General features: G+C 40.1%; 1 protein-coding gene across 3 annotated transcripts in view; it reads left to right on the plus strand.

Annotated features, from left to right (window-relative positions):
- Window positions 1-22,844, plus strand: part of GDPD1 (glycerophosphodiester phosphodiesterase domain containing 1) — a 47,176-nt gene extending 24,332 nt beyond the window's left edge. For 2 of the 3 annotated variants that reach the window (XM_064378413.1, XM_064378414.1), the window contains exons 5-10: window positions 6,436-6,554; window positions 7,069-7,158; window positions 14,178-14,311; window positions 17,488-17,547; window positions 19,352-19,403; window positions 20,222-21,710. In XM_064378413.1, coding sequence (XP_064234483.1) covers window positions 6,436-6,554; window positions 7,069-7,158; window positions 14,178-14,311; window positions 17,488-17,547; window positions 19,352-19,403; window positions 20,222-20,344 — 578 coding nt within the window. In that variant the 3' untranslated portion in view covers window positions 20,345-21,710. Of the gene's footprint in view, window positions 1-6,435; window positions 6,555-7,068; window positions 7,159-14,177; window positions 14,312-17,487; window positions 17,548-19,351; window positions 19,404-20,221 lie in introns of all 3 variants that reach the window. The other variant, XM_064378415.1, reaches the window with a different exon arrangement.
- Window positions 22,845-23,693: the final 849 nt, after the last annotated feature.

A 23,693-nucleotide genomic window follows, 5' to 3' on the forward strand; every position in this document is an offset into this window, starting at 1 on the left:
AAAATGAACAATGCTGTGTACTGTCAAGTTCAGACATCTGTAAGGAATAATAATAAGCTTTCATTTTATATTGCATTCATCTCATATCATAATTGACTTTAGACTGATCCTCACATGTGAAGTTGACTGCATTTGAAACAGACTAATAAACCGTGTATAAAAACTTGACTCAGAACTATGGCAGTGATCACATCTGTAATCCCAGCACTTTGGGAGGCTAAGGCAGGATGATCACTTGATCCCAGGAGTTTGAGACCAGCCTGGGCAACACAGAGAGACTCCATCTTTACAAAAATATTAAAAATCATATTAGCCAGGCACCATGGTGTGCACATGTGGTTCTAGCTAGGGAGGCTGAGGTGGGAAAATTGCTGAGCCCAGGAGGTTGAGGCAGCAGTGAACCATGATTGCATCACTGCACAAAATGAGACTCTGTCTTTAAAAAAAAAAAAGAAAAGAAAACAAGAAACTTGACTCACATTAGTCAAAAAGTGGTTCCGTTTTTTCTGTCCTATTCCCCTGCTTAGAATTCTTGCTTACCAGGCTGGACACAGTGGCTCACACCTGTAATCCCAGCACTTTGGGAGGCCAAGGCAGGCAGATCACCTGAGGTCAGGAGTTTCAGACCAGTTTGGCCAATATGGCAAACACTGTCTCTACTAAAAATACAAAATTTTAAAAATTTTTATTAGTAATTTTTTTTTTGAGTCAGAGTCTTGCTCTTGCCAAGCTGGAGTGCAGTGGTGCAATCTCAGCTCACTGTAACCTCCGCCTCCTGGGTTCAAGTGATTCTCCTACCTCAGCTTCCCAAGTAGCTGGGACTACAGGCACGTGCCACAAAGCCCAGCCAATTTTTGTATTTTTAGTAGAGACAGGGTTTCACCGTGTTTGTTAGGATGGTCTCGATCTCTTGACTTCGTGATCTGCCCACCTTGGCCTCCCAAAGTGCTGGGATTACATGCATGAGCCACTACGCCTGGCCAAATTTTTATTATTAATTTTTGAGATGAAGTTTTGTTCTGTCGCCCAGGCTGGAGTGCAGTGGCACAATCTTAGCTCTCTGCAACCTCTGCCTCCCAGGTTCAAGCAATCCTCCTGCCTCAGCCTCCCAAGTAGCTGGGATTACAGGTGCCCACCACCACACCTAAGTTTTGTATTTTTAGTAGACAGAGTTTCTTCACCATGTTGGCCAGGCTGGTTTTGAACTCCTGACCTCAGGTGATCCACCCACCATGGTGTCCCAAAGGGCAGGATTACAGTTGTGAGCCACCATGCCTGGCCAAAATACAAAAATTAGCCAGGTATGGTGGTGCATAGCTGTAGTTAGTCCCAGCTACTCTAGAGGCTGAGGCTGGAGAATCACTTCAACCCAGGAGGCAGAGATTGCAGTAAGCCGAGATCACACCACTGCACTCCTGCCTGGGTGACAGTAGGAGACTCTGTTTAAAAAAAAAACAAACAAAAAAAAAACGAAAAAACTTGCCAGGTGTGGTGGCTCATGCCTGTAATCCCAGCACTTTGGGAGGCCGAGGCAAGTGGATCACTTGAGGTCAGGAGTTCAAAACCAGCCTGCCTGTCCAACATGGCGAAACCCCGTCTCTAAAAAACAAAACAAAACAAAACAAAAAAAACTGTTGCTATTGCTTACTTTTCTTGAATTACTAGAGACAGAGACTATTTTAGGAATACAAATTTCAGGTCTCTTTCTCGCCTTGTGGTTCACAACTTTACTGGAGAAGTAATTGTTTTCTTTTAAAGGGTTCTTTGATGTGTGTGCCACAGGCTACATTAAAAAAGAAATGTGAAGAAGGAACATAAAAAAGTGTTAACCAGGCCAGACATGATGGCTCACACCTGTAATCTCAGCACTTTGGGAGGCTGAGGCAGGTGGATCACCTGAGGTCAGGAGTTCGAGATCAGCCTGGCCAACATGGTGAAACCCCATCTCTACTAAAAATACAAAAATTAGCTGGACATGGTGCATGTGCCTGTTATCCCAGTACTTGGGAGGCTGAGGCAGGATAATCACTTGATCCTGGGAGGTGGAGATTGCAGTGAGCCAAGAACATGCCACTGCATTTCAGCCTGGGCAGCAAAGCGAGACTTCTCTTAAAAAAAACAACAAGTGTTAACCAAAGGGTTTGTTATTATCTATCCCGATTATTTGAAAGTAACCTATTTGTTTTTCATGGAAAACATATAATTTGGATAATCTAGAGTTGACTATAATTATCGTTTTTGTTTGTTTGTTTGTTTGTTTTTAAGACAGGGTTTCACCATGTTGGTCAGACTGGTCTTGAACTCCCGACCTCAGGTGATCCACCTTAGCCTCCAAGGTGCTTGGATTACAGGCGTGAGCCACCACGCCCAGCCTATAATTATCGTTTTAAAGTTCCCCGAATAGTGAAAACTATTTAAATAGTGGCCCCTAACTTTTATACTGGCCACTATTACATCAAACAACACATCCTGTGGCATACTCCTTGTTTATCTTTTCTGTTTCCTGTTATTTCCCTCTTTTCTTTTTGTAGTCCACCATTTTCTAGCTGGCTATCATCTATCTAGAAAAATACTGGGGCAAACTTCTCTTTTTCCAACTGTTTTTCTACATTCTAAGCAGGTTGAGGCATGTTATTTATGTATTATTATTTTTAAGTAGAGATTGGGCCTCGCTATGTTGGCCAGGTTAGTCTTGAATTCCTGGCTTCAAGCAGTCTTTCTGCCTCAGCCTTCCAAAGTGCTGAGATTACGGGAGTGAGCCATGGCGCCTGGCCTCATTTTTGTATCTTTACATCACTGTAGCACTTTTTTTTTCTCAGCACACATTTTAGTTTTCTCATATACTCGTTCTTAGACAGATTATTCTTATGTGTCATTTTGCTGTTCCGAAGTTAGTTTCATCTGTTTGACCTTTTTGTAAATTGATTCTTTTTTTTTTTTGAGACAGAGTCTTGCTCTGTTGCCCAGGCTGGAGTGCAGTGGCATGATCTCTGCTCACTGCAACTTCTGCCTTCCAGGTTCAAGTGATTCTCCTGCCTCAGCCTCCTGAGTAGCTGGGATTATAGGCGCCTGCCACTGTGCCTGGGTAATTTTTGTATTTTTAGTAGAGATGGAGTTTTACCATCTTGATCAGGCTGGTCTCCATCTCCTGACCTTGTGATCCACCCGCCTTGACCTCCCAAAGTGCCGAGATTACAGGCGTGAGCCACTGCGCCCAGCCTGTAAATTGATTCTTGCATGTATCTTACTTGACTGCTAAATTAATATTTTAATTTGCCCACACCATGACAGAAAGACGATTTTCCTTGTGAACTTCAAGCGTGAAGTCCCAGAGAAAGATATTGATTGGTCTAGCTTGGGTCATGGTGGCCATCTTGAAGAAAAGAAATGGGGTATTATGATCATATGCCCACCCCTGAGGGTGAATGGGCAGTGGTTACTGTGATGACAGCCTTATCAGAACAATGTGAGATAAGGAGATACAATGTGAAATTCAGGTTTCCAGAGGAAGGAAGAATGTTGAGTAGGTAAAAACATGGTGGCTATAATCTCAGCATTTAAGGAGGCCAAGGTGAGAGGATCCCTTGAGGCCAGGAATTCAAGGCCAACCTGGCCAACAAAGCAAGACTTCATCTCTACTTAAAAAAAAAAGATATGCCTCTAGTCTCAGCTATTTGGAGGCTGAAGCAGGAGGATAACTGGAGCTGAGGATCACTGGAGTTGAGGAGATAGATAAAAGCTATCTACTATAAACATAATTTTAAAAGTTTAATTATGTAGTCTATGATGAATTTAAACTCAGTTATAAGTGTTAGATACACATCTTAAGATAGCTTAAGAAAAAAATTAAAAAATGAATTTATTTTCATAATTGGAAGTCCAGGGGTTATATGCCCTAAGACATGACTGATTCCAGTTGCTTAAGCAATAATTGGTCTCTATCTCCATTTCTTGCTTTTGGTTTCATTTGTGTTAGTTTTGCTTTCAGGGACACGCTTTCTGCATAGAGATGAAATTTTGGCAGCTGGTACATGATCCATTCAGCAAAGGATTTCAAGATGCATTCTCTCTCACTGTCCATATTGTTATGCTTAACAGGTTAGATTGGTCATACGTTTAGTCTGTGATCAGAGAGGCAGAGCCAATAATTGACAGTCCCATCAGAGTAACCCAGAGCCCCATCAGAAGTACAAGTAGTAACAGACTTTTCCTTTTTTCATCTTTAATATACATGCTGCTTTGTACATGAGTTCTAATTATAAATAATTTTATTTTCGGATGTGGATTTCATTTACTTTTTGATAATGCATCTTTTTTTTGACTTGCCATATAATAAGATGGCATAAAGGATTTTTCACCATTTTGTTATTTACAGATTAGTGGAATTGAATTTTCATATGGAAGCAGAACACTTTTTACAATAGTTATATAGTATGTAGAGTAAATTATATAAATGATTAGCGTCATTAGAGTCAAAAGGGACTAGAGAACTAGGTGTGGTGGCTCACATCTGTAATCCCAGCACTTAGGGAAGCTGAGGCAGGAGAATTGCTTGAGATCAGGAGTTCAAAATCAGCCTGGGCAAAATTAGTGAAACCCTTCTCTACAGAGAAAAAAAAAAAAGGCCGGGCGCGGTGGCTCACGCCTGTTATCCCAGCACTTTGGGAGTCCAAGGCTGGTAGATCACTTGAGGTCAGGAGTTTGAGACCAGCCTGCCCAACATGGTGAAACCTCGCCTCTACTAAAAATACAAAAAGTTAGCCAGGCATAGCAGGCCCCTGTAATCCCAGCTACTTGGGAGACTGAGGCAAGAGAATTGCTTGAACCTGAGAGATGGAGGTTTCAGTGAGCCAAGATTGCACCATTGCACTCCAGCCTGGGCAATAAGAGTGAAACTCCGTCTCAAAAAAAAAAAAAAAAAAAAATTGCTGGGCGTGGTGGTGCATGCCTGTAGTCCCAGAGGATTACTGGAGTTGGGGAGGCTGCAGTGAGCCATCATCATGCTATTGCACTCCAGCCTTGGCTATAAGCAAGATCCTGTCTCAAAAAAACAACAAAAAAGGGATCATGCTTGTGGCTCATGCCTGTAATCCCGGCACTTTGAGAGGCCGAGGCGGGCCAATCACTTGAGCTCAGGAGTTCAAGACCAGCCTGACCAAATGGCAAAACTCCATCTCACAAAAACTACAAAAAAATTAGCCAAGCATGGTAGCACTCCTGTAGTTCCAGCTACTCAGGAGGCTAAGATGGGAGGATCACTTGAGCCCAGGAGGCAGAGGTTGCAGTGAGCCAAGATGGTGTCACTGAACTCCAGCCAGGGCGACACCCTGTCTCATCAAAAAAAGGGACTAGAGAAAGACTAAAGAAAATAATCCTCAGGAAATATAAAGAACAATTAAAGTGCCCTTCTAATTTTTTCATTACTTGAATTTTCCTTGAATAACTGCATTCATATAATTCTTCAACACATTACTGATTTAGTGTGTACTTCCCTTGCCTGAATGTTATTTTTAATCTCTGAAAAATTCAATGATGATATAGCAAAACTTTAGAACCCATCTCAGTATTTATTAGTAGGGAAATGGTTAAATTAGGATAAATTATTGTATAGATACTCAATGGAGTATTTTGACACCTTTTAAAATTATGATAGAATTAGATCGGTGGATTCTATCAATGTCAATATCATGGTTGTGATATTGTACTACAGATTTGCAAGAAGGTTATCACTGGGAAATCTGGACAAAGGATGCATGGAGGCTGGGTGTGGTGGCTCAAGCCTGTAATCCCAGCACTTTGGAAGGCCGAGGTGGGCAGATCACTTGAGGTTAGGAGTTCAAGACCAGCCTGGCCAACATGGTGAAACCCTATCTCTACTAAAAATACGAAAATTAGCTGGGTGTGGTGGCAATCGCCTGTAATCCTAGCTATCCAGGAGGCTGAGGCATGAGAATCACTTGAATCCAGGAGACAGAAGTTGCAGTGAGCTGAGATCATGCCAGTGCACACCAGCCTGGGCATCAAAGTGAGACTCTGTCTCAAAAAAAAAAAAAAAAAAAAAAATGGTGCATAGATCCTTACAATTCATGTGAATCTGTGGTTATCCCAAAATAAAAAAATTAATTAAAAACAAATCATAATCATAAGCACAGTAAATCAACAGGAAAATATTTTTATGTGAAAATATCAGGTTAAACTCTGTAGCACATCATATTATTACTATATTAAATCATGCATAGGAAAAAAGAGTAGAGAAAGTATACCAAATGGTCATAGTGTTTATATCTAAGTTGTTGGATTTACATGATTTTTTTCTTCTTTATACTTTTCCTTATTTTGTAAATGTCCTTTAATGAATATATACTATAACTTTTCTAGTTATCAAAAAGTAAAAGTTATATTTAAAAAATACATTTTAAAATCTTGCTTTCTCAGCATGCCAATGTGAAGGAAAAGATAACCGAATTCCATTACTGAAGGAAGTTTTTGAGGCCTTTCCTAACACTCCCATTAACATCGATATCAAAGTCAACAACAATGTGCTGATTAAGAAGGTACTCAAGGCATTGCCTCTTCTGGGTGTGTTACATCCTATTTCACCAACTAAATGAGGTTAGAGTAGGTGACTGCTTAGATTGATAATGCTCAAGGAAATGTGATACCCTAGGGATCAGCATTGTTTTAAATAATGCCCTAGTAGAAGAGATCGTTTTACTGTAGGAGAGCCTATTTTCAGAGAGAGCTGTCATGTCTCAGTCATGGATAAAATAAGCTTGTATGAACCAGTCATTCTGGCATTTATATAATTAACTTCTAGTCTAACTTGTTTCATTCGTGATTAGTTTATGTCAAATTACTAAATAACTGTAATCTGTTAAATAAATTATATAATGGCATAATGTGAATTAATTTTGCATTTTATAAAATAATTAAATTTATATATTGATTCTTCCAAAATGTTATGCTATTCATTGACAGATAGTCAATTCTAATTCATTTTTTAAGTGAAATGTTGTTAGTGGATTTGCAGATAGGCACATGGATAAAATTTTGAATTTTCACACATAGGTTTCAGAGTTGGTGAAGCAGTATAATCGTGAACACATAACAGTGTGGGGTAATGCCAATTATGAAATTGTAGAAAAGTGCTACAAAGAGGTAAGCTTCAAAAATGATACAGAATTATCTATCTTTGTTGTTGTTGTTTATCTATAAATGATAAATTATTATAGCAATACTTTTTGTTTTCTTATTTTTAAAGATAGGGTCTCACTTTATCACCCAGGCTGGAGTGCAGTGGTGCAATTATAGCTCACTGCAACCTCAAACTCCTGGGCTCAATCAATCCTCCTGCCTCAGCCTCCCAAGTAGTTGGGGCTACAGGAACCCAGCTAATTTTTAAATCTTTAGTAGAGATGAGGTCTCACTATGTTGCCCACTCTGGTCTCAAACTCTTGGACTCAAGCAATCCTCCTGCCTTGGCCTCCCAAAGTGCTGGGATTACAGGAGTGAGCCACTGTGCCAGGGTCCTATTACAATAATAATTTTTTTTTTTTTTTTGAGATGGAGTTTCGCTCTTGTTACCCAGGCTGCAGTGCAATGGCGCGATCTCGGCTCACCGCAACCTCCGCCTCCTGGGTTCAGGCAATTCTCCTGCCTCAGCCTCCTGAATAGATGGGATTACAGGCACGCGCCACCATGCCCAGCTAATTTTTTGTATTTTTAGTAGAGACGGGGTTTCACCATGTTGAGCAGGATGGTCTCGATCTCTTAACCTCGTGATCCACCCACCTTGACCTCCGAAAGTGCTGGGATTACAGGCGTGAGCCACCGCGCCCAGCCTACAATAATAATTTTTAAAACTTATCTTATTTCAGCCGGGTACTGTGGCTCACACCTGTTATCTCAGCACTTTGGGAGGCCGAGGCGGGTGGATCACGAGGTCAGAAGTTCAAGATTAGCCTGGCCAACATGGTGAAACCCCGTCTTGACTAAAAAATGCAAAAATTAGCCGGGCATGGTGGCACACGCCTGTAATCCCAGCTACTTGGGAGGCTGAGGTAGAGAATTGCTTGAACCTGGGTGGCGGAGGTTGCAGTGAGCCAAGATCGTACCATTGCACTTCAGCCTGGGAGACAGAGTGAGACTCTGTCTCAAAAAAAAAAAAAAAAAGAAAGAAAGAATTTATTTAAGGGGTGAGAATTGATTGAGGCCAGGAATTTGAGACCAGCCTGGGCAGCATAGTAAGACTTCCAATTCCATTTAAAAAAAAAAAAAAAAAAAAAAAAAAAAGGCTGGGTGCGGTGACTCACCCCTGTAAACCCAGCACTTTGGGAGGCTGAGGCAGGCAGATCACCTGAGGTCAGGATTTCAAGACCAGCCTGGCTAACATAGCAAAACTCTATTAAAAATACAAAACATAGCTGGGCATGGTGACATGCTCCTGTAATCCCAGCTTCTAGAGAGGCTGAGGCAGGAGAATTGCTTGAACCTGGGAAGCAGAGGTTGCATTGGGCTGAGATCATACCACTGCACTCCAGCCTGAGCAACAGAGCTCCATCTCAAGAAAAAAAAAAAAGAGAGAAATTATTTAGGGTCAGGCTGAGTGGCTCACACCTGTGTAATCCCAGCACTTTGGGAGGCCAAGGCAGACAGATCACTTGGAGCCCAGGAGTTCAAGACCAGCCTAGGGAACATGAGGAAGCCCTGTCTCTACTAAAGATACAAAAACTAGCTGGGCGTGGTGGTACATGCCTGTAGTCTCAGCTACTTGGGAAGCTGAGGTGGGAGGATGGCTTGATCCTGGTAGACAGAGGTTGCTGTGAGCCGAGATCCTGCCACTGTACTTCAGCCTGGGTGACAGAGCCAGACACTGTCTCAAAAAAAAAAAAAAATCCTATTATCTTTCAGGAAAAAAATAGAAAAAAATTATCTGGTTCCTCAACTTTAGCTTCTTTTTACCCTAACCCCCCAAATAGACTTAAGGAAGTTAAGCCAAGATCATGCAAGTTCATGATTATTAAGTAATATGTAAAAGCAGGACCACCCACTGAAAATTTTCTGGTTTAAGAAAATATATCAGCTGGGCGCAGTGGCTCATGCCTGTAATCCCAGCACTTTGGGAGGCTGAGGCGGGTGGATCACCTGAGGTTAGGAGTTTGAGACAAGCCTGGCCAACATGATGAAACCCCTTTTCTCCTAAAAATATAAAAATTAGCCAGGCATGGTGGCACATACCTGTAATCCCAGCAACTGAGGAGGCTGAAGCAGGAGAATGGCTTGAACCAGGGAGGCGGAGGTTGCAATGAGCTGGGATTCCACCACTGTACTCTAGCTTGGGCAACAGAATGAGACTCTGTCTCAAAAATAACAAGTGTATAAAAATTAATTTTATGTGTTTTAAAATGATAGTTAAACCTTCATAAGCAAGTTTACATACATAATCAGCTAAGAGAATTTAAAATTTAAGATGTTGAAAAATCTTGAGCATTGAAGATGCTGAAATCATCTGTCATAGAGAAGAAATACCATGATATAAGTAGCAATTTTTAAATACAAAGAACTTTTTGGTGGCTGATCTGAATGTAGTGGTGTTTACAATTAATTGATTACAACCAATTACTGATTTCTTTCCTTCTCCATTCCCACTGCTTCATTTGACTAGCCTTAAAAAATAAACAAACAAAACAAAACACCTATTTGGGCAGGCCTTCCTTCCTAGCAGAGAAGGCAAAAACTTGGAAAGTCAGCATCGTTACAATTCAGAGTATAATTGAGATTCCCATTAAAGCAAGTAAGTTTGTTGTTGTTGTTGTTTTGGAGACTCCAGCCCAGGCTGGAGTGCAGTCGCTTGATCTCGGTTCACTGCAACCTCCGTCTCCTGGATTCAGGCAGTTTTCCTGCCTCAGCCTCCTGACTCGCTGGGATTGCAGATGCGTGCTGCCATGCCCAGCTAATTTTTGTATTTTTAGTAGAGATGGGGTTTCATCGTGTTGGCCAGACTGGTCTTGAACTCCTGTCCTCAAGTGATCCGCCTGCCTTGGCCTCCCAAAGTGCTGGGATTACGAGTGTGAGCCACCATGCCTGGCCTAACGCAAGTAGGCTTTATGTGCAGCAGAGCCTGAGAGATCCCAAGGTAACTGTATACAAAAGGGGAGAAAAGAGGTGATGAAACAGCTTTGTATCTTGACTGTGGTAGTGATTACATGAATCTACACATGGGTTAAAATTGCATAGAACTACACACACACAAACGAATGCAGTGTTTAAAAAATAATGAAAATCGAATAAATTATGTAGTCTAATGAACAGTAAGGTACCAATACCAATTCCAGGTTTTGTTACTATACTAGAGTCAAATGTCACCTCTTGAGGAAGTTGGGCAAAAGCTGCATGGGACTATACTATTTTTGCAACTTTCTGTAAGTCTATAATTCTTCCAAAATAAAAGGCTCACTTTTGGCCTGTAATCACAGAATATTTCCCTTGATTCCTATATTTTTCCAGAATCCTCTGGCTTTCTGTCATTTTTGAATTTAAAAACTCTAAAAACCTTTCAGCAGCAATTTCCAAACATCACAGTAAAAATGTGTCAATAGGCTGGGTGTGGTGGCTCACGTCTGTAATCCCAGCACTTTGGAAGGTCGAGGCGGGCAGATCTCGAGGTCAGGAAATTGAGAACATGCTGGCCAACATGGTGAAACCCCATCTCTACTAAAAATACAAGAATTAGCTGGATGTGGTGGCGTGTGCCTGTAGTCCCAGCTACTCCAGAGGCTGAGGAAGGAGAATCGCTTGAACCAGTGAGTCAGAGGTTGTAGTGAGCCCAGATCGTGCCACTGCACTCCAGCCTGGTAATGAGAGAGAATCTGTCTCAAAAAAATTTGTCTTTCATGTTACCAACATGCTATATAATTGATACAACTTTTGCACGTTTTTGTTTTTTTTTTGAGACAGTTTCAAGAAAACTCCAGTCCAGGCTGGAGTGCAATGGCATGATCTTGGCTCACGGAAACCTCTGCCTCCTGGGTTCAAGCAATTCTCCTGCCTCAGCCTCCCCAGTAACTGGGATTACAGGCATGTGCCACCAGGCCTGACTAATTTTGTATTTTTAGTAGAGACGGGTTTCTACATGTTGGTGAGGTTGCTCTCGAACTCCTGACCTCAGGTGATCTGCCCGCCTCGGCCTCCCAAAGTGCTGGGATTACAGGCATGAGCCACTGCACCCAGCCTACTTTTGCAATTCTTAAAGTATGATTTATAAGAATTTTACATTAGCCTTTTAATTTCCAGATGTTGGAAACTCAAAATATAAACATAAGAAGAATTGGGGCACACAGTGGTAGTGGGAAAATGTGGCTCTTAATGACTTTTTATTCATTCATACTTAATGCAGTGGTTCTTTTTTTTTTTTCTTTAGTGCTCTGGTTCCAAAGTTGCATAAGTATATTTTATTTTATTTTTTGAGACAGAGTGTTGCTCTGTTGCCCAGGCTGGAGTGCAGTGGTGCAATCTTGGCTCACTGCAACTTCCACTTCGTGGGTTCAAGCAATTCTCCTGTCTCAGCCTCCCGAGTAGCTGGGATTACAGATCCCACCACCACACCCAGCTAATTTTTGTATTTTTAGTAGAGATGGGGTTTCACCATGTTGGCCAGGCTGGTCTTGAACTCCTGACCTCAAGTGATCCACCCACCTCAGCCTCCCAAAGTGCTGACTGGGATTACAGGCATGAGCCACTTGTGCCCAGCCAAGTTTTTTTTTTTTTTTTTTGAGAGTCTCACTCTTGCCCACAATGGAGTGCAGTGGTGCAACCTCAGCTCACTGCAACCTCCATCTCCCAGGTTCAAATGATTCTCCTGCCTCAGCCTCCCGAGTAACTGGGGTTACCACCGTATGCCACCACACCTAGCTAATTTTTATATTTTTAGTAGATATGGGGTTTCGCCATGTTGGCCAGGCTGGTCTCGAACTTATGACCTCAAGTGATCCCTGCCTCAGCCTCCCAAAGTGCTGGGATTACAGGCGTGAGCTACTACCACCAGCCTAGAACTAATTATTTAAAATAAATTACTTTTAGGCCGGGCGCGGTGGCTCACGCCTGTAAGCCTAGCACTTTGGGAGACCGAGGTGGGTGGATCACCTGAGGTCAGGAGTTCAAGACCAGCCTGGCCATGATGGTGAAACCTCATCTTAAAAAATAAATAAATAAAATAAAATAAAATAAAATATTTTTATGTGATTTAAAAAATATGTTTTTAATAAAAGTTCAATGTAAGCATAATTTTTGTTTTTTAAAAATAAATATAGCAGGGCCTGGCATGGTAGCTCACGCTTGTCATTCCAGCACTCTGGGAGGCTGAGGTGGGAGAAATGCTTGGACCCAGGAGTTCAAGACCAGCCTGGGCAATATAATGAGATTCTGATTCTACAAAAAATTTTTGAAAAATTAGCTTGGCATGGTGGCATGTGTCTGTAGTCCCAGCTCTGTGGGAGGCTGAGGTGTGGGATCACTTGGGTCTGGGAGGTCTAGACTTCAGTAAGCCATGATCCGGTCACTGTACTCTAGCCTGGTTGACAGAGTGAGACCCTGTGTTTATATACGTGTGTGTGTGTGTGTGTGTGTGTGTGTAAACACATGGGTCTATCATATGTATATATGAGGGCAAGGAGAGAGGGAATGGAGATTTGTTGTTTAATGGTATAAAGTCGGCTGGGCGAGGTGACTAACACCCATACTCCCAGCACTGAGAGGCTGAGGCAGGTGAATTGCTTGAGCCCAGGAGTTCAAGACCAGCCTGGGTGACATGGTGAAACCTCATCTCTATAAAAAAATATAAAAATTAGCTGGATGTGGTGGCTCATGCCTGTAGTCCCATCTATTATAATTCAGGAGGCTGAGATGGAAGTATCGCCTGAGTCAGAGTCAAGAATGCAGTGAGCTCTGGTTGTCCCACTGCACTCCATCCTGGTTGACAGTGAGACCTTGTCTCAAAAAAAAAAAAAAAAAAAAAAAGAGGCATAGAGTTGTTTTCAGTTTAGCAAAATGAAAAGACTTGGGACTTTGGTTGTACAACAGTGTCAATATACTGAAACCACCAAACTGTACATTTAAAAATGATTGACATTCAATTTTGCTGGGGGGCAGGAGGTGGGGGTGGTGAAAAAATAAATAAAAATGATTAAGATCTTAAATTTTGGCTGGGCATGGTGGCTCATGCCTGTAATCCCAGCACTTTGGGAGCCTGAGGCAGGTGCATCGTCTGAGGTCAGAAGTTTAAGACCAGCCTGGCCAACATGGTGAAACCCTGTCTCTACTAAAAATACAAAAAATTAACCCGGCATGGGGGTACAGGCCTATAATCTTAGCTACTTGGGGGACTGAGGCAGGAGAATCGCTGGAACCCGGGAGGTGGAGGTTGAGGTAAGCTGAGATTGTGCCACTGCACTCCAGCCTGGATGACAGAGTGAGACTCCATCTCAAAAAAAAAAAAAGATCTTAAACTTTGTTATGTGTATTTTAGCACAATTAAAAGTGTGTGTGTGTGTATATATATATATGTGTGTGTGTGTGTATATATATATATACATATATATTTATATGTCTATCTTGCATTTTAAAAGTTTTGGGATATTGAGCACATTTCCAATAGAAACTTAAAATGGTGGTTAGATTATTGGACTAATTTACAAAATCCTATTTATATTTGATATTTGATTCATAACATAGCTAAAAGATGACATTTCCAACAGTATTGATATGTATCTATATATACTCATATATGGAGATATGTAGCTATATATTTTTTAAACAGAAGTAAAGTTATTGAATATTCCATATATTCATCTTTTCATTTTGTTCCATTGGATTCTGACATGTTTAGTCTTTAGCTGTAAGTACTGTAACCAACAGACAGAAGCGGTATTGCAAAAGCAGAGAAGGTAATAGAGAAACTTTAGTAGCATCATTACACTATAAGGCTCCAAGATCAATCCTGACCCATTTGTCAAGGACTAGCCACTTTTAAGTGTGGTGTATTTGAAAATGAATATTCATAATCCAGGGAATGCTTGTAATAGATATCAAGATATAGTCTTGGGAAATATTGAAAGTTGGAAGTAACCCTCTTTATTTGAGCAGTTGTAAAAGCAACATGTAATATTGTTTGTGTCTTTTAGAATTCAGATATTCCCATACTCTTCAGTCTACAACGTGTCCTGCTCATTCTTGGCCTTTTCTTCACTGGCCTCTTGCCCTTTGTGCCCATTCGAGAACAGTTTTTTGAAATCCCAATGCCTTCTATTATACTGAAGTAAGTGGTTACTCTTTTATTTTAAAATCAATTATCAATTACAGAAGGACTAAGATAAAAGCTCACTAATATCAATATCAATGATGAAGAAGAGATTTCTGCAGTGATTTCCATGTTCTATCACCTGACCTATATTATGAATTTTTTTATAATTAAGACACATTCTCTAAAACAAATAATCAGGACCCAGTTTAGATTATAATGATTTTCTGTGCCTGTATAGTCAGAAATCAGATAAAAAGAATTTAGTTTAATTACAGAAAGTCAATAATTCTTTTATTCTCACATCAAATAACAGTTGCCCTCCACTTTCCCTTACTGCTTTCTACTTCATTGACAGCTTTACCCAGCTGAAACTCCATTAAACTCCAAATTAAACAACGGTATTACTGTAATACATTTAGGAAGAAACCCGCCCCCCGCCCCACTACCATAAAAACCTCTGGAGATAGGAAAAGAAAAGTTTATGTAGGATACCTCTTTTTTTGAGACAGTTTCGCTCTTGTCACCTAGGCTGGAGTGCATGATGCAGTCTTGACTCACTGTAACCTCTGCCTCTGCCTCCCAGGTTCAAGCGATTCTCCTGCCTCAGCCTCCCTATTTATTGACAAAACAAGAGAAAACACTTCTTATCTACCAAAAAAAAACCCCTATTTTATTTGCTAGATTAAAGTGATCCTTAATCATTTATTCCTGGCCAAAAGAGGTGGCTCATACCTGTAATCTCAGCATTTTGAGAGGCCGCAGTGGGGGATCACCTGAGGTCAGGAGTTCCAGACCAGTCTGGCCAACGTGGTGAAACTCCATCTCTACTAAAAATACAAAATTAGCTGGACATGGTGGCGCACACCTGTAGTCTCAGCTACTCAGGAGGCTGAGACAGGAGAATCACTTGAACCCCAGAGGTAGGGGTTGTAGCGAGCTGAGATAGCGCCATTGCACTCCAGCCTGGGCAACAGAGCAAGATTCTATCTAAAAATAAATAAATAAATAAACATTTATTCCTAAACTACTTAGCTTTCCTCTGGCCTGGAGTAGACTGTCTCTATATTTATCTTCATGTGTTCCTTTTAGAAGCAAGTATTATTGGAATACAGACATAAGAACAAACTCTATAGAATTAATCTTTTCTCTAAAAAGTGATTATGGATTAAGACACAGGTAGGATATCTTTTGTGTGTTTTAATACTTCTATGGAAAACAATGGATACTTCCTAAGACAATGTGTGATTGTTTAACGAGGTAATCAGTATTTGAGGTACTAAGTCTTTAAGATTCCTGAAATTGCAGCCAGGACTTTCCATTGAGGCCAGAGTTAGGGAAAAAAGAACTTGTACTTTATTTAGCACTTTTTTTTTTTTTTGGAGATGGAGTTTCACTGTCGCTCAGGCACAATCTTGGCTCACTGCAACCTCCGCCTCCCAAGTAGCTGGGATTACAGGTGCCCACCACCATGCCTGGCTAATTTTTCTCTATTTTTAGTAGAAACGGGTTCACCATGTTGGCCAGGCTGGCCTCAAACTCCTGACCTCAAGTGATCTGCCCACCTTGGCCTCCCAAATTGCTGGGATTACAGGCATGAGCCAACATGCCTGGCCCAGATATACATTTTTTTTTTTTTTTGCTGAGGTGGAGTGTCACCCCATCACCCAGGCTGGAGTACAATGGCTCAATCTTGGCTCACTGGAACCTCTGCGATTCTCCCACCTCAGCCTGGGATTACAGGCGTGTGCTACCACGCCCAGCTAATTTTTTTGTAACCTTAGTAGAGACAGGGTTTCACCATGCTGGCCAGGCTGGTCTCAAACTCCTGACCTTGTGATCTGCCTGCCTTAGCCTCTCAAAGTGCTGGGATTGCAGGCATGAGCCACTGCACCCAGCCCAGATATACTTTTTTAGTAGTAAAGATAATTATAGGTGGGATACAGTGGCTCATGCCTATAATCCCAGCACTTTGGGAGGCTGAGGTGGGCTAATCACTTGAGCTAAGATGGGCTGATCACTTGAGCCTAGGAGTTTGAGGCCAATCTGGACAACATAGGGAGACCTCCATCTTTACAAAACATGCAAAAATTAGCCAGGCACGGTGGCATGGGCCTGTAATCCCAGCTATTTGAGAGACTGAGGTGGGAGGATTGCTTGAGCCCAAGGGTTCAAGGCTGCAGTATGCTGGGATTGTACCACTGAACTCCAGCATGGGCAACAGAGTAAAACCCTGTCTCGAAAAAAAAAAAAAAATACACACACACACACACGTAATTTTTATTTATTTATTTATTTATTTATTTTATTATTTTTTTTTAAAGATGGGGTTTCACCATGATGGCCAGGCTGGTCTTGAACTGCTGACCTCAGGTGATCCACCCACCTTGGCCTCCCAAAGTGCTAGGATTACAGGCATGAGCCACCGCGCCTGGCAATGTAATTTTAAAATGATAATTACAAAGGACAGGGTCTAGGTCTGCAGTTTTTTTTTTTTTTTTTGAAACAGAGTCTTGCTCTGTTGCCCAGGCTGGAGTGCAGTGGTGCTATCTTGACTCACTGCAACCTCTGCCTCCTGGGTTCAAAAGATTCTCCTGTCTCAGCCTTCTGAGTAGCTGGAATTATAGGTATGCACCACCATGCCTGGCTAATTTTTATGTTTTTAGTAGAGACAGGGTTTCACCATGTTTGTCAGGCTGGTCTGGAACTCCTGACCTCAGGTAATCCACCTGCCTAGGCCTCCCAAAGAGCTGGGATTACAGGCATGAGCCACCACGCCTACAGATATTTTAAAGGAAAGGAAAACATGCAGTAAATACCTCGCTTAATCTATAGTACAGTTTCGTTGTACATTAAAATCTACTACATTCTAAATTGTAGCAGAGAAAGCAGGAGAAAGATTTCACCAAAAAAGAAGAGGCATGAGCCCAGGGCACCAGGGTCTCTGGAAAGACATTCATTTATTTATTTTTAAATTTATTTATTACTTTTGAATAGGGATAGCAAAAAGTTAGCTTGAGACCAGTGGAAACAGAACCCAACTGGACTTTATTTTGTTTTTTATCATTTTTACAAATATTTTTTGAGAACATACAAAGTACAAGGCACTGTTTTCATTTTTGAGTTTATTTTTTTGTATCACACTGATATATTCTGTGTTTCTAATTTGTAATTCAGACTTTATTTTATCCTAGGCTAAAAGAACCACACACCATGTCCAGAAGTCAAAAGTTTCTCATCTGGCTTTCTGATCTGTAAGAATTTTAGTTTCTTAATATGCAAGTTATTGCTTCAGCTATATTTATTAAATACTACACTTAAAATTTAGTGCAAACTTTCCACATGTAATTTGTAACAAGGACAAATTGAGTACCTACTATGCAAAACGTATATGAATCATTTAGAACTATCTTAATAACTAATCACAAAACCTTAGGAAGCATCTTGAGAGACAATCTTGTCCAACTTCATGAGAAAAGTGAGCCCCCATATAACCAGTTAAATTATTTACTTGGGGTTGTCTAGGTAGTTAGTAGCAGAACTAGAATAAATAACCGTTCCCTTTTGCTTACTTGCTTTCCACCAAGCATGGTGAAAAGAAGTATAGCAACACAGTATATATAAAAGTATGTGTTGCCTACAGCACATTTCTCAGAAAAATCTGCTCTGCACCAAGACTTAACAGCAGAAAGGAAATCCCATCTATAGAGCAAATATCAACTTTAAAGAAAATGCCTTAATTTAGACATGTTGGGTTTAATTTTAGTAAAAATCACAATATAATTGTACTATATTTTGCTTTAAGATGGAATCTTGAATGCTTAAATATTTTAATAGTCCCAAATCACAACTTTTTATTATTTAACACCTTTTTTTTTTTTTGAGACAGAGTCTCACTCTGTTGCCCAGGCTGGAGTGCAGTGTAGCGATCTCTGCTCACTGCAACCTCCCCTTCCTGGGTTCAAGTGATTCTTCAGCCTCAGCCTCCTGAGTAACTGGGACTATGGACACCTGCCACCACGCCTGGCTAATTTTTTTTTTTTTCCCCACAACGAACATCATATAATTTTTGTATTTTTTAGTAGAGATGTGGTTTCATCATGTTGGCCATATTGGCCTCAAACTCCTGGCCTCAAGTGATCTGCCCACCTCAGCCTCCCAAAGTGCTGGGATTACAGGTGTGAGCCAACGCAACCAGCCTAATGCCTTTTTCAAAGAGTCTTAAACAGTTAGTTTTGTCTTTTCTCTGTGCCAGTGTTTATTATTTTTTGCTTTAGTCCTGATTTAAGCTCCAGTTTTCAAGATGCATTTTTTTTGTACTCCTCAAATAAAACCAGGATGCATTTTTCCTTCTTTTTTCAACCCTATTAACTGACAAGGATGCATTTTTTAATTGGTGTTAAGAGCACATGATTTGTACTTTCTGATATTTAATCATTCTAATAGATATAACAGAATAGAAATAATGTATATATCTTTTCCAGTACAATGAATTCCTATCTTGCTCAAGAGATTTGTATTCTGAAAGTTCACTTATCAGTGAGTTACTTGAAACAAAAAAATGTTTTTTTCCTAGACATAGGATAGTATAATTAATGGATATAATGCTTCTAACATAGCTTAGAAAAGACTAATCCATTATGTAACTGAACTATGATGGTAATAGAAATTGACCTGCATTTGCTGACTTATTTTAACTTGGAAAGTCAGGAACACATATTAATAGTAAGAAAGGAAAGACAGCTCTTTCTCCTTCTTCAGCAGTGAAAATGAGGCAGCCTCTATTCCATTGAGCTGTGTCAACAAGAATGAGTCTGCTACGAATCTGGTAGCAGCAAGGAGTGTAAAGGAGGTTCTGGTTGTCCACCAACCAGCAGCCCGCAGTGAAAGAAGATCCAGCAATTAAGACATAAATTAATTCACAGCAGCCAGTATTACTTGAGACCATTTATTTTATTGCTGAAGCATTGGAATTAAACTAGGAATTACTAAATTCTAATTGACTCAATTAGGACTAAGGACTAAATTCCTAAAACAGTTATGCTTTTTCTTTTCTAGTTTACTAATGAGGAAAGCTTTGTTTGACCACCTAACTGCTCGAGGCATTCAAGTAAGTTTTTGGAATGATGCATTTTGGAAGCAGCATAGCTCACCAGTTTAACACAAATATAAAGAGCAAGAACTATTATCTGACTTAGTTTGGCCCCTAACTCTGATGCTGCTGCTTTACTGACCCACAAATGAGGACCTTTAAGCTCTTCCTTACAGTTAGCAATGAAGGATTAGCATTTCTGAAGCTAGATTCCTCTTATGTACAGAATAGTTGATGCCAGAGGGGTGGGACAGTGTATGTGTGCATGTATATATATATATATATATATATATATATATATATACACTTTTTTTTTTCATCTATTTTTTTGAGATGGAGTCTCACTCTGTCACCCAGGCTGAGTGCAGTGGTGCAGTCTCAGCTCACTGCAACCTCTACCTCCCGAGTTCAAGCGATTCTCATGCCTCAACCTCCTAAGTAGCTGGGATTACAGGCGTGTGCCACCACTACTGGCTGATTTTTGTATTTTTAGTAGAGACTGGGTTTCGCCTTGTTGGCAGAGTTGGTCTCAAACTCCTGACCTCAGGTGATCTGCCTGCCTCAGCCTCCCAAAGTGCTGGAATTATAGGTGTAAGCCACTGTGCCCAGCCAGGACAGTGTATATTTAATAAGCACGGTGAATTTTTTTTTTTTTTAACATCTCTCATTTCTGTAAGGAACAAAGTGGAATTTTAAAAAAAGATCTAATGATTTCTTTAAATGACAGCTTTAAAAAGGTTATTTCTAAATGTACCAAGATTGTAGTGGATACTGTTCTAAAAATAATTTTGTATTTTAACATTTATTCTCATACTTCTCACACTTTTAATTTTCAGGTATATATTTGGGTATTAAATGAAGAACAAGAATACAAAAGAGCTTTTGATTTGGGAGCAACTGGGGTGATGACAGACTATCCAACAAAGCTTAGGGATTTTTTACATAATTTTTCAGCATAGAAAAAGAGGTACTTAGAAGTATTGAAAGAAAAAATGAAGACCTAAGAAAAAGATATTTCACCATCATTTCCCTAAGCCATTTCCAGAATGGTAAAAGGTTTAATCAGTTTTTATTACCTCATTTTTAAGCCTGTATGAGAATGTAGACACTATATATTATATGTATATTTATTTTAAATATGTATATTTTATGTTTGTAAATTATTTAGAAAGATAATTGGTTATGAGATGTAAGTCTTAGTTTCTTAATATGCATTTTAGTTTCTAGATCTTCTACAGAAATCTTGATTAATAACATACACAAAAATGTTACATATACTACATCATCTACAAAAATCTTGATCAATAATTAGAAACTAGATTATCTTTTATTAAAAGCAGATTTAATAAAAGATTTAAAATGGAACCTTGAATGCTTAAATATTTTAATAGTCCCAGTTACAACTTTTTATTATTTAATGCCTTTTTCTTTTCTTTCTTTTACTTTTTTTGAGATGCAGTATTGCCCTGTTGCCCAGGCTGGAGTGCAGTGTAGCAATCTTGGCTCACTGCAACCTCCGCTTCCTGGGCTCAAGTGATTCTTCTGCCTCAGCCTCTAGAAACAAAGTTATCTAGATTATTGATCAAGATTTCTGTAGATGATGTAGTGTTCTATTATAAGTAATTTTGGAATCAAAGACTATTGGGTACATTTGGCATTGGGCCACGTGCGGAGGCTCACACCTGTAAATCCCAGCACTTCACGAGGCTGAAGCAGGTGAATCACCTGAGGTCAGGAGTTTGAGACCAGCCTGGCCAACAGGGCAAACCCTGTCTCTACTAAAAATACAAAAATTAGCCAGGCATGGTGGTGCACATCTGTAATTGCAGCAACTTGGAAGACTGAGGCAGGAGAATTGCTTAAACCCAAGAGGTAGAGGCTGCAGTGAGCCAAGATAGCGCCACTGCACTCCAGCCTGGGAGACAGAATGAGACTCTGTCTCAAAAAAAAAAAGAAAAAAAAAATCGGCATTAGCCTTCATTGGAATACAATCAACTAGTTAGTAAAAGGTTTTTTTTTTTTTTTTTTTTTTTTTTACTTTGACACAGAATCTCGCTCTTTGACTGAGGCTGGAGTGCAATGGTGCAATCTTGGCTCACTGCAACCTCTCCCGGGTTCCAGCAATTCTCCTGCCTCTGCCTCCCGAGTAGCTGGGATTACAGGCATGCCCGCTACCAAGCCTGGCTAAGTTTTTGTGTTTTTAGTAGAGACAGTGTTTTGCCATGTTGGCTAGACTGGTCTCGAACTCCTGACCTCAGATGATCCACCTGCCTTGGCCTCAAGGTGCTGTGATTACAGGTGTGAGACACCACAGCTAGCCAGTAAAAGAAATTTTGAAGGCCATTGCAGCTATTTGGTAGTGTCTTGTTATTTTTAGGTACATCTTAGTTAAAGGGGAAATATAAAAAGGAAGAAGAGCTTGGAAATCAGTGATGTGTAGTTATCTGGCAAGTTATACATAATTAGCAGCAGTCAGGCTCAAGAAAATAAAAGTTGATTAGTCGATCAGAAATAAAATCCTGTAGAGTGAATTAGATTTCTGAGTTGCTATTGTTAATGGGAACATTCTATTTGAGACCGTTTTAAAGTTTGTAACAATTCTACCATGTCCCTTTTTTTAAGCATTAAAAGTGAACTTATCAATTGTAAATTAAGACAAGATCTGGGCCGGGCGCGGTGGCTCACGCCTATAATCCCAGCACTTTGGGAGGCCGAGGCGGGTGGATCACGAGGTCAAGAGATCGAGACCATCCTGGTCAACATGGTGAAACCCCGTCTCTACTAAAAATACAAAAATTAGCTGGGCATGTTGGCGCATGCCTGTAGTCCCAGCTACTCAGGAGGCTAAGGCAGGAGAATTGCTTGAACCCAGGAGGCGGAGGTTGCGGTGAGCTGAGATCGCGCCATTGCACTCCAGCCTGGGTAACGAGCGAAACTCCGTCTCAAAAAAAAAAAAAAGATAAAAGAAAAAAAAGACAAGATCTTTCTGTTTCCTCTAAAAAAAATGTAAGATTTCCCATTTTGGCATTAACTAACTGAGCCTACATCTAGATTTTAAATGCCATCTTGAATCCTAATAATTATAGTAAACTGATGAAAGTGCATATCATTGTTCCTAACACTTAAAAACCCCCATAAAGATGTTCCTGATCCTTAAAATTCATTTGAGTATTCAGTAGAAACAGAATTTTCCAAAGCATTAGACATGACTTTCTTAGTTTATCTGAGGTGACATTGTGTAAATCTGTTTTTAATGTATTTGACTAATTTTTATGATCTCAGATTGTGAGGTGAATATAATCAGGAATAATAAGTGTCTTTTACCTAGATTGCATCTATTGTTTGGAGTTCAGCAATGAAACAACTATGAAGGATGACTGTACTCTCCCTTTGTCCCTGGATGACATAAATATCATTTGCTTTGTTGTTTAAACTGAAATAAAGTTTTTCAAGAATAAAGTAAGGGTTCTTGATTTTTTTTCAGTTTTAATTCCAAATATGCTTTATAGATTTTTTTTTTTGCAGAATTTAATGAGGTATGCTTTAATCATATGAATAATAAATGCACATGAGATTTCTCTCTAGTAAAGAAAATAAAAGAAAATATGGAAACACTTTCATGGTAAGAAAGTTGCTTCTTGGCATTTGAACAAATAACTTGGGCGGGTAATCCATTGAATCAGTCATTTTCAATTTCACTTATTGTAACTTATGGTTATAGTTGCTAGGGATCATTCCAATCATCTTTGATAGAATTATTTTTGCTATTCTTTCTAAATTTTGCTTTGTTATGATTCAGAGTAGATCATATTAAAGGGCCAGCTTATATTTTATGTAAACCAGTAGGAGAAAAAGCATCCAACAAGGTAAAGATGTTTAGAAAATAATGTTTCAAAAGTTTGGTGATTTTATTGTCAAGGTGACTTTAATTTTTTAATAAAACATAGTATTTTCTAACAAGAAGTTGATCATCATTCAGTTAACATCTGAATTCTGCTTCCTTATGGGGCATCATGTATTTGTTTGTTGGTTTGTTTTTTAGGACAGGTCCTTCTCTGCCACCCAGGCTGGAGTGCAGTGGTTCAGTCTCGGCTCACTGTAGGCCAACCTCCCTGGCTCAGTGATCCTCCTACCTCAGCCTCCTGAGTAGCTGCCACTACAGGAGTACACCACCACGCCTTGCTAATTTTTGTGGAGACAGGGTTTCACCATATTGCCCATGACTCAAGAAATCTGCCCGCCTTAGCGCCTCCCAAAATGCTGGGATTACAGGCATGAGCCACTGTCCCCAGCCTCAGAGTTTCTTAA

Source organism: Aotus nancymaae, unplaced genomic scaffold (genome assembly GCF_030222135.1).
Source record: "Aotus nancymaae isolate 86718 unplaced genomic scaffold, 86718_ANA_hifiasm-v0.15.2.pri h1tg000018l, whole genome shotgun sequence".
NCBI classification, from domain to species: domain Eukaryota; kingdom Metazoa; phylum Chordata; class Mammalia; order Primates; family Aotidae; genus Aotus; species Aotus nancymaae.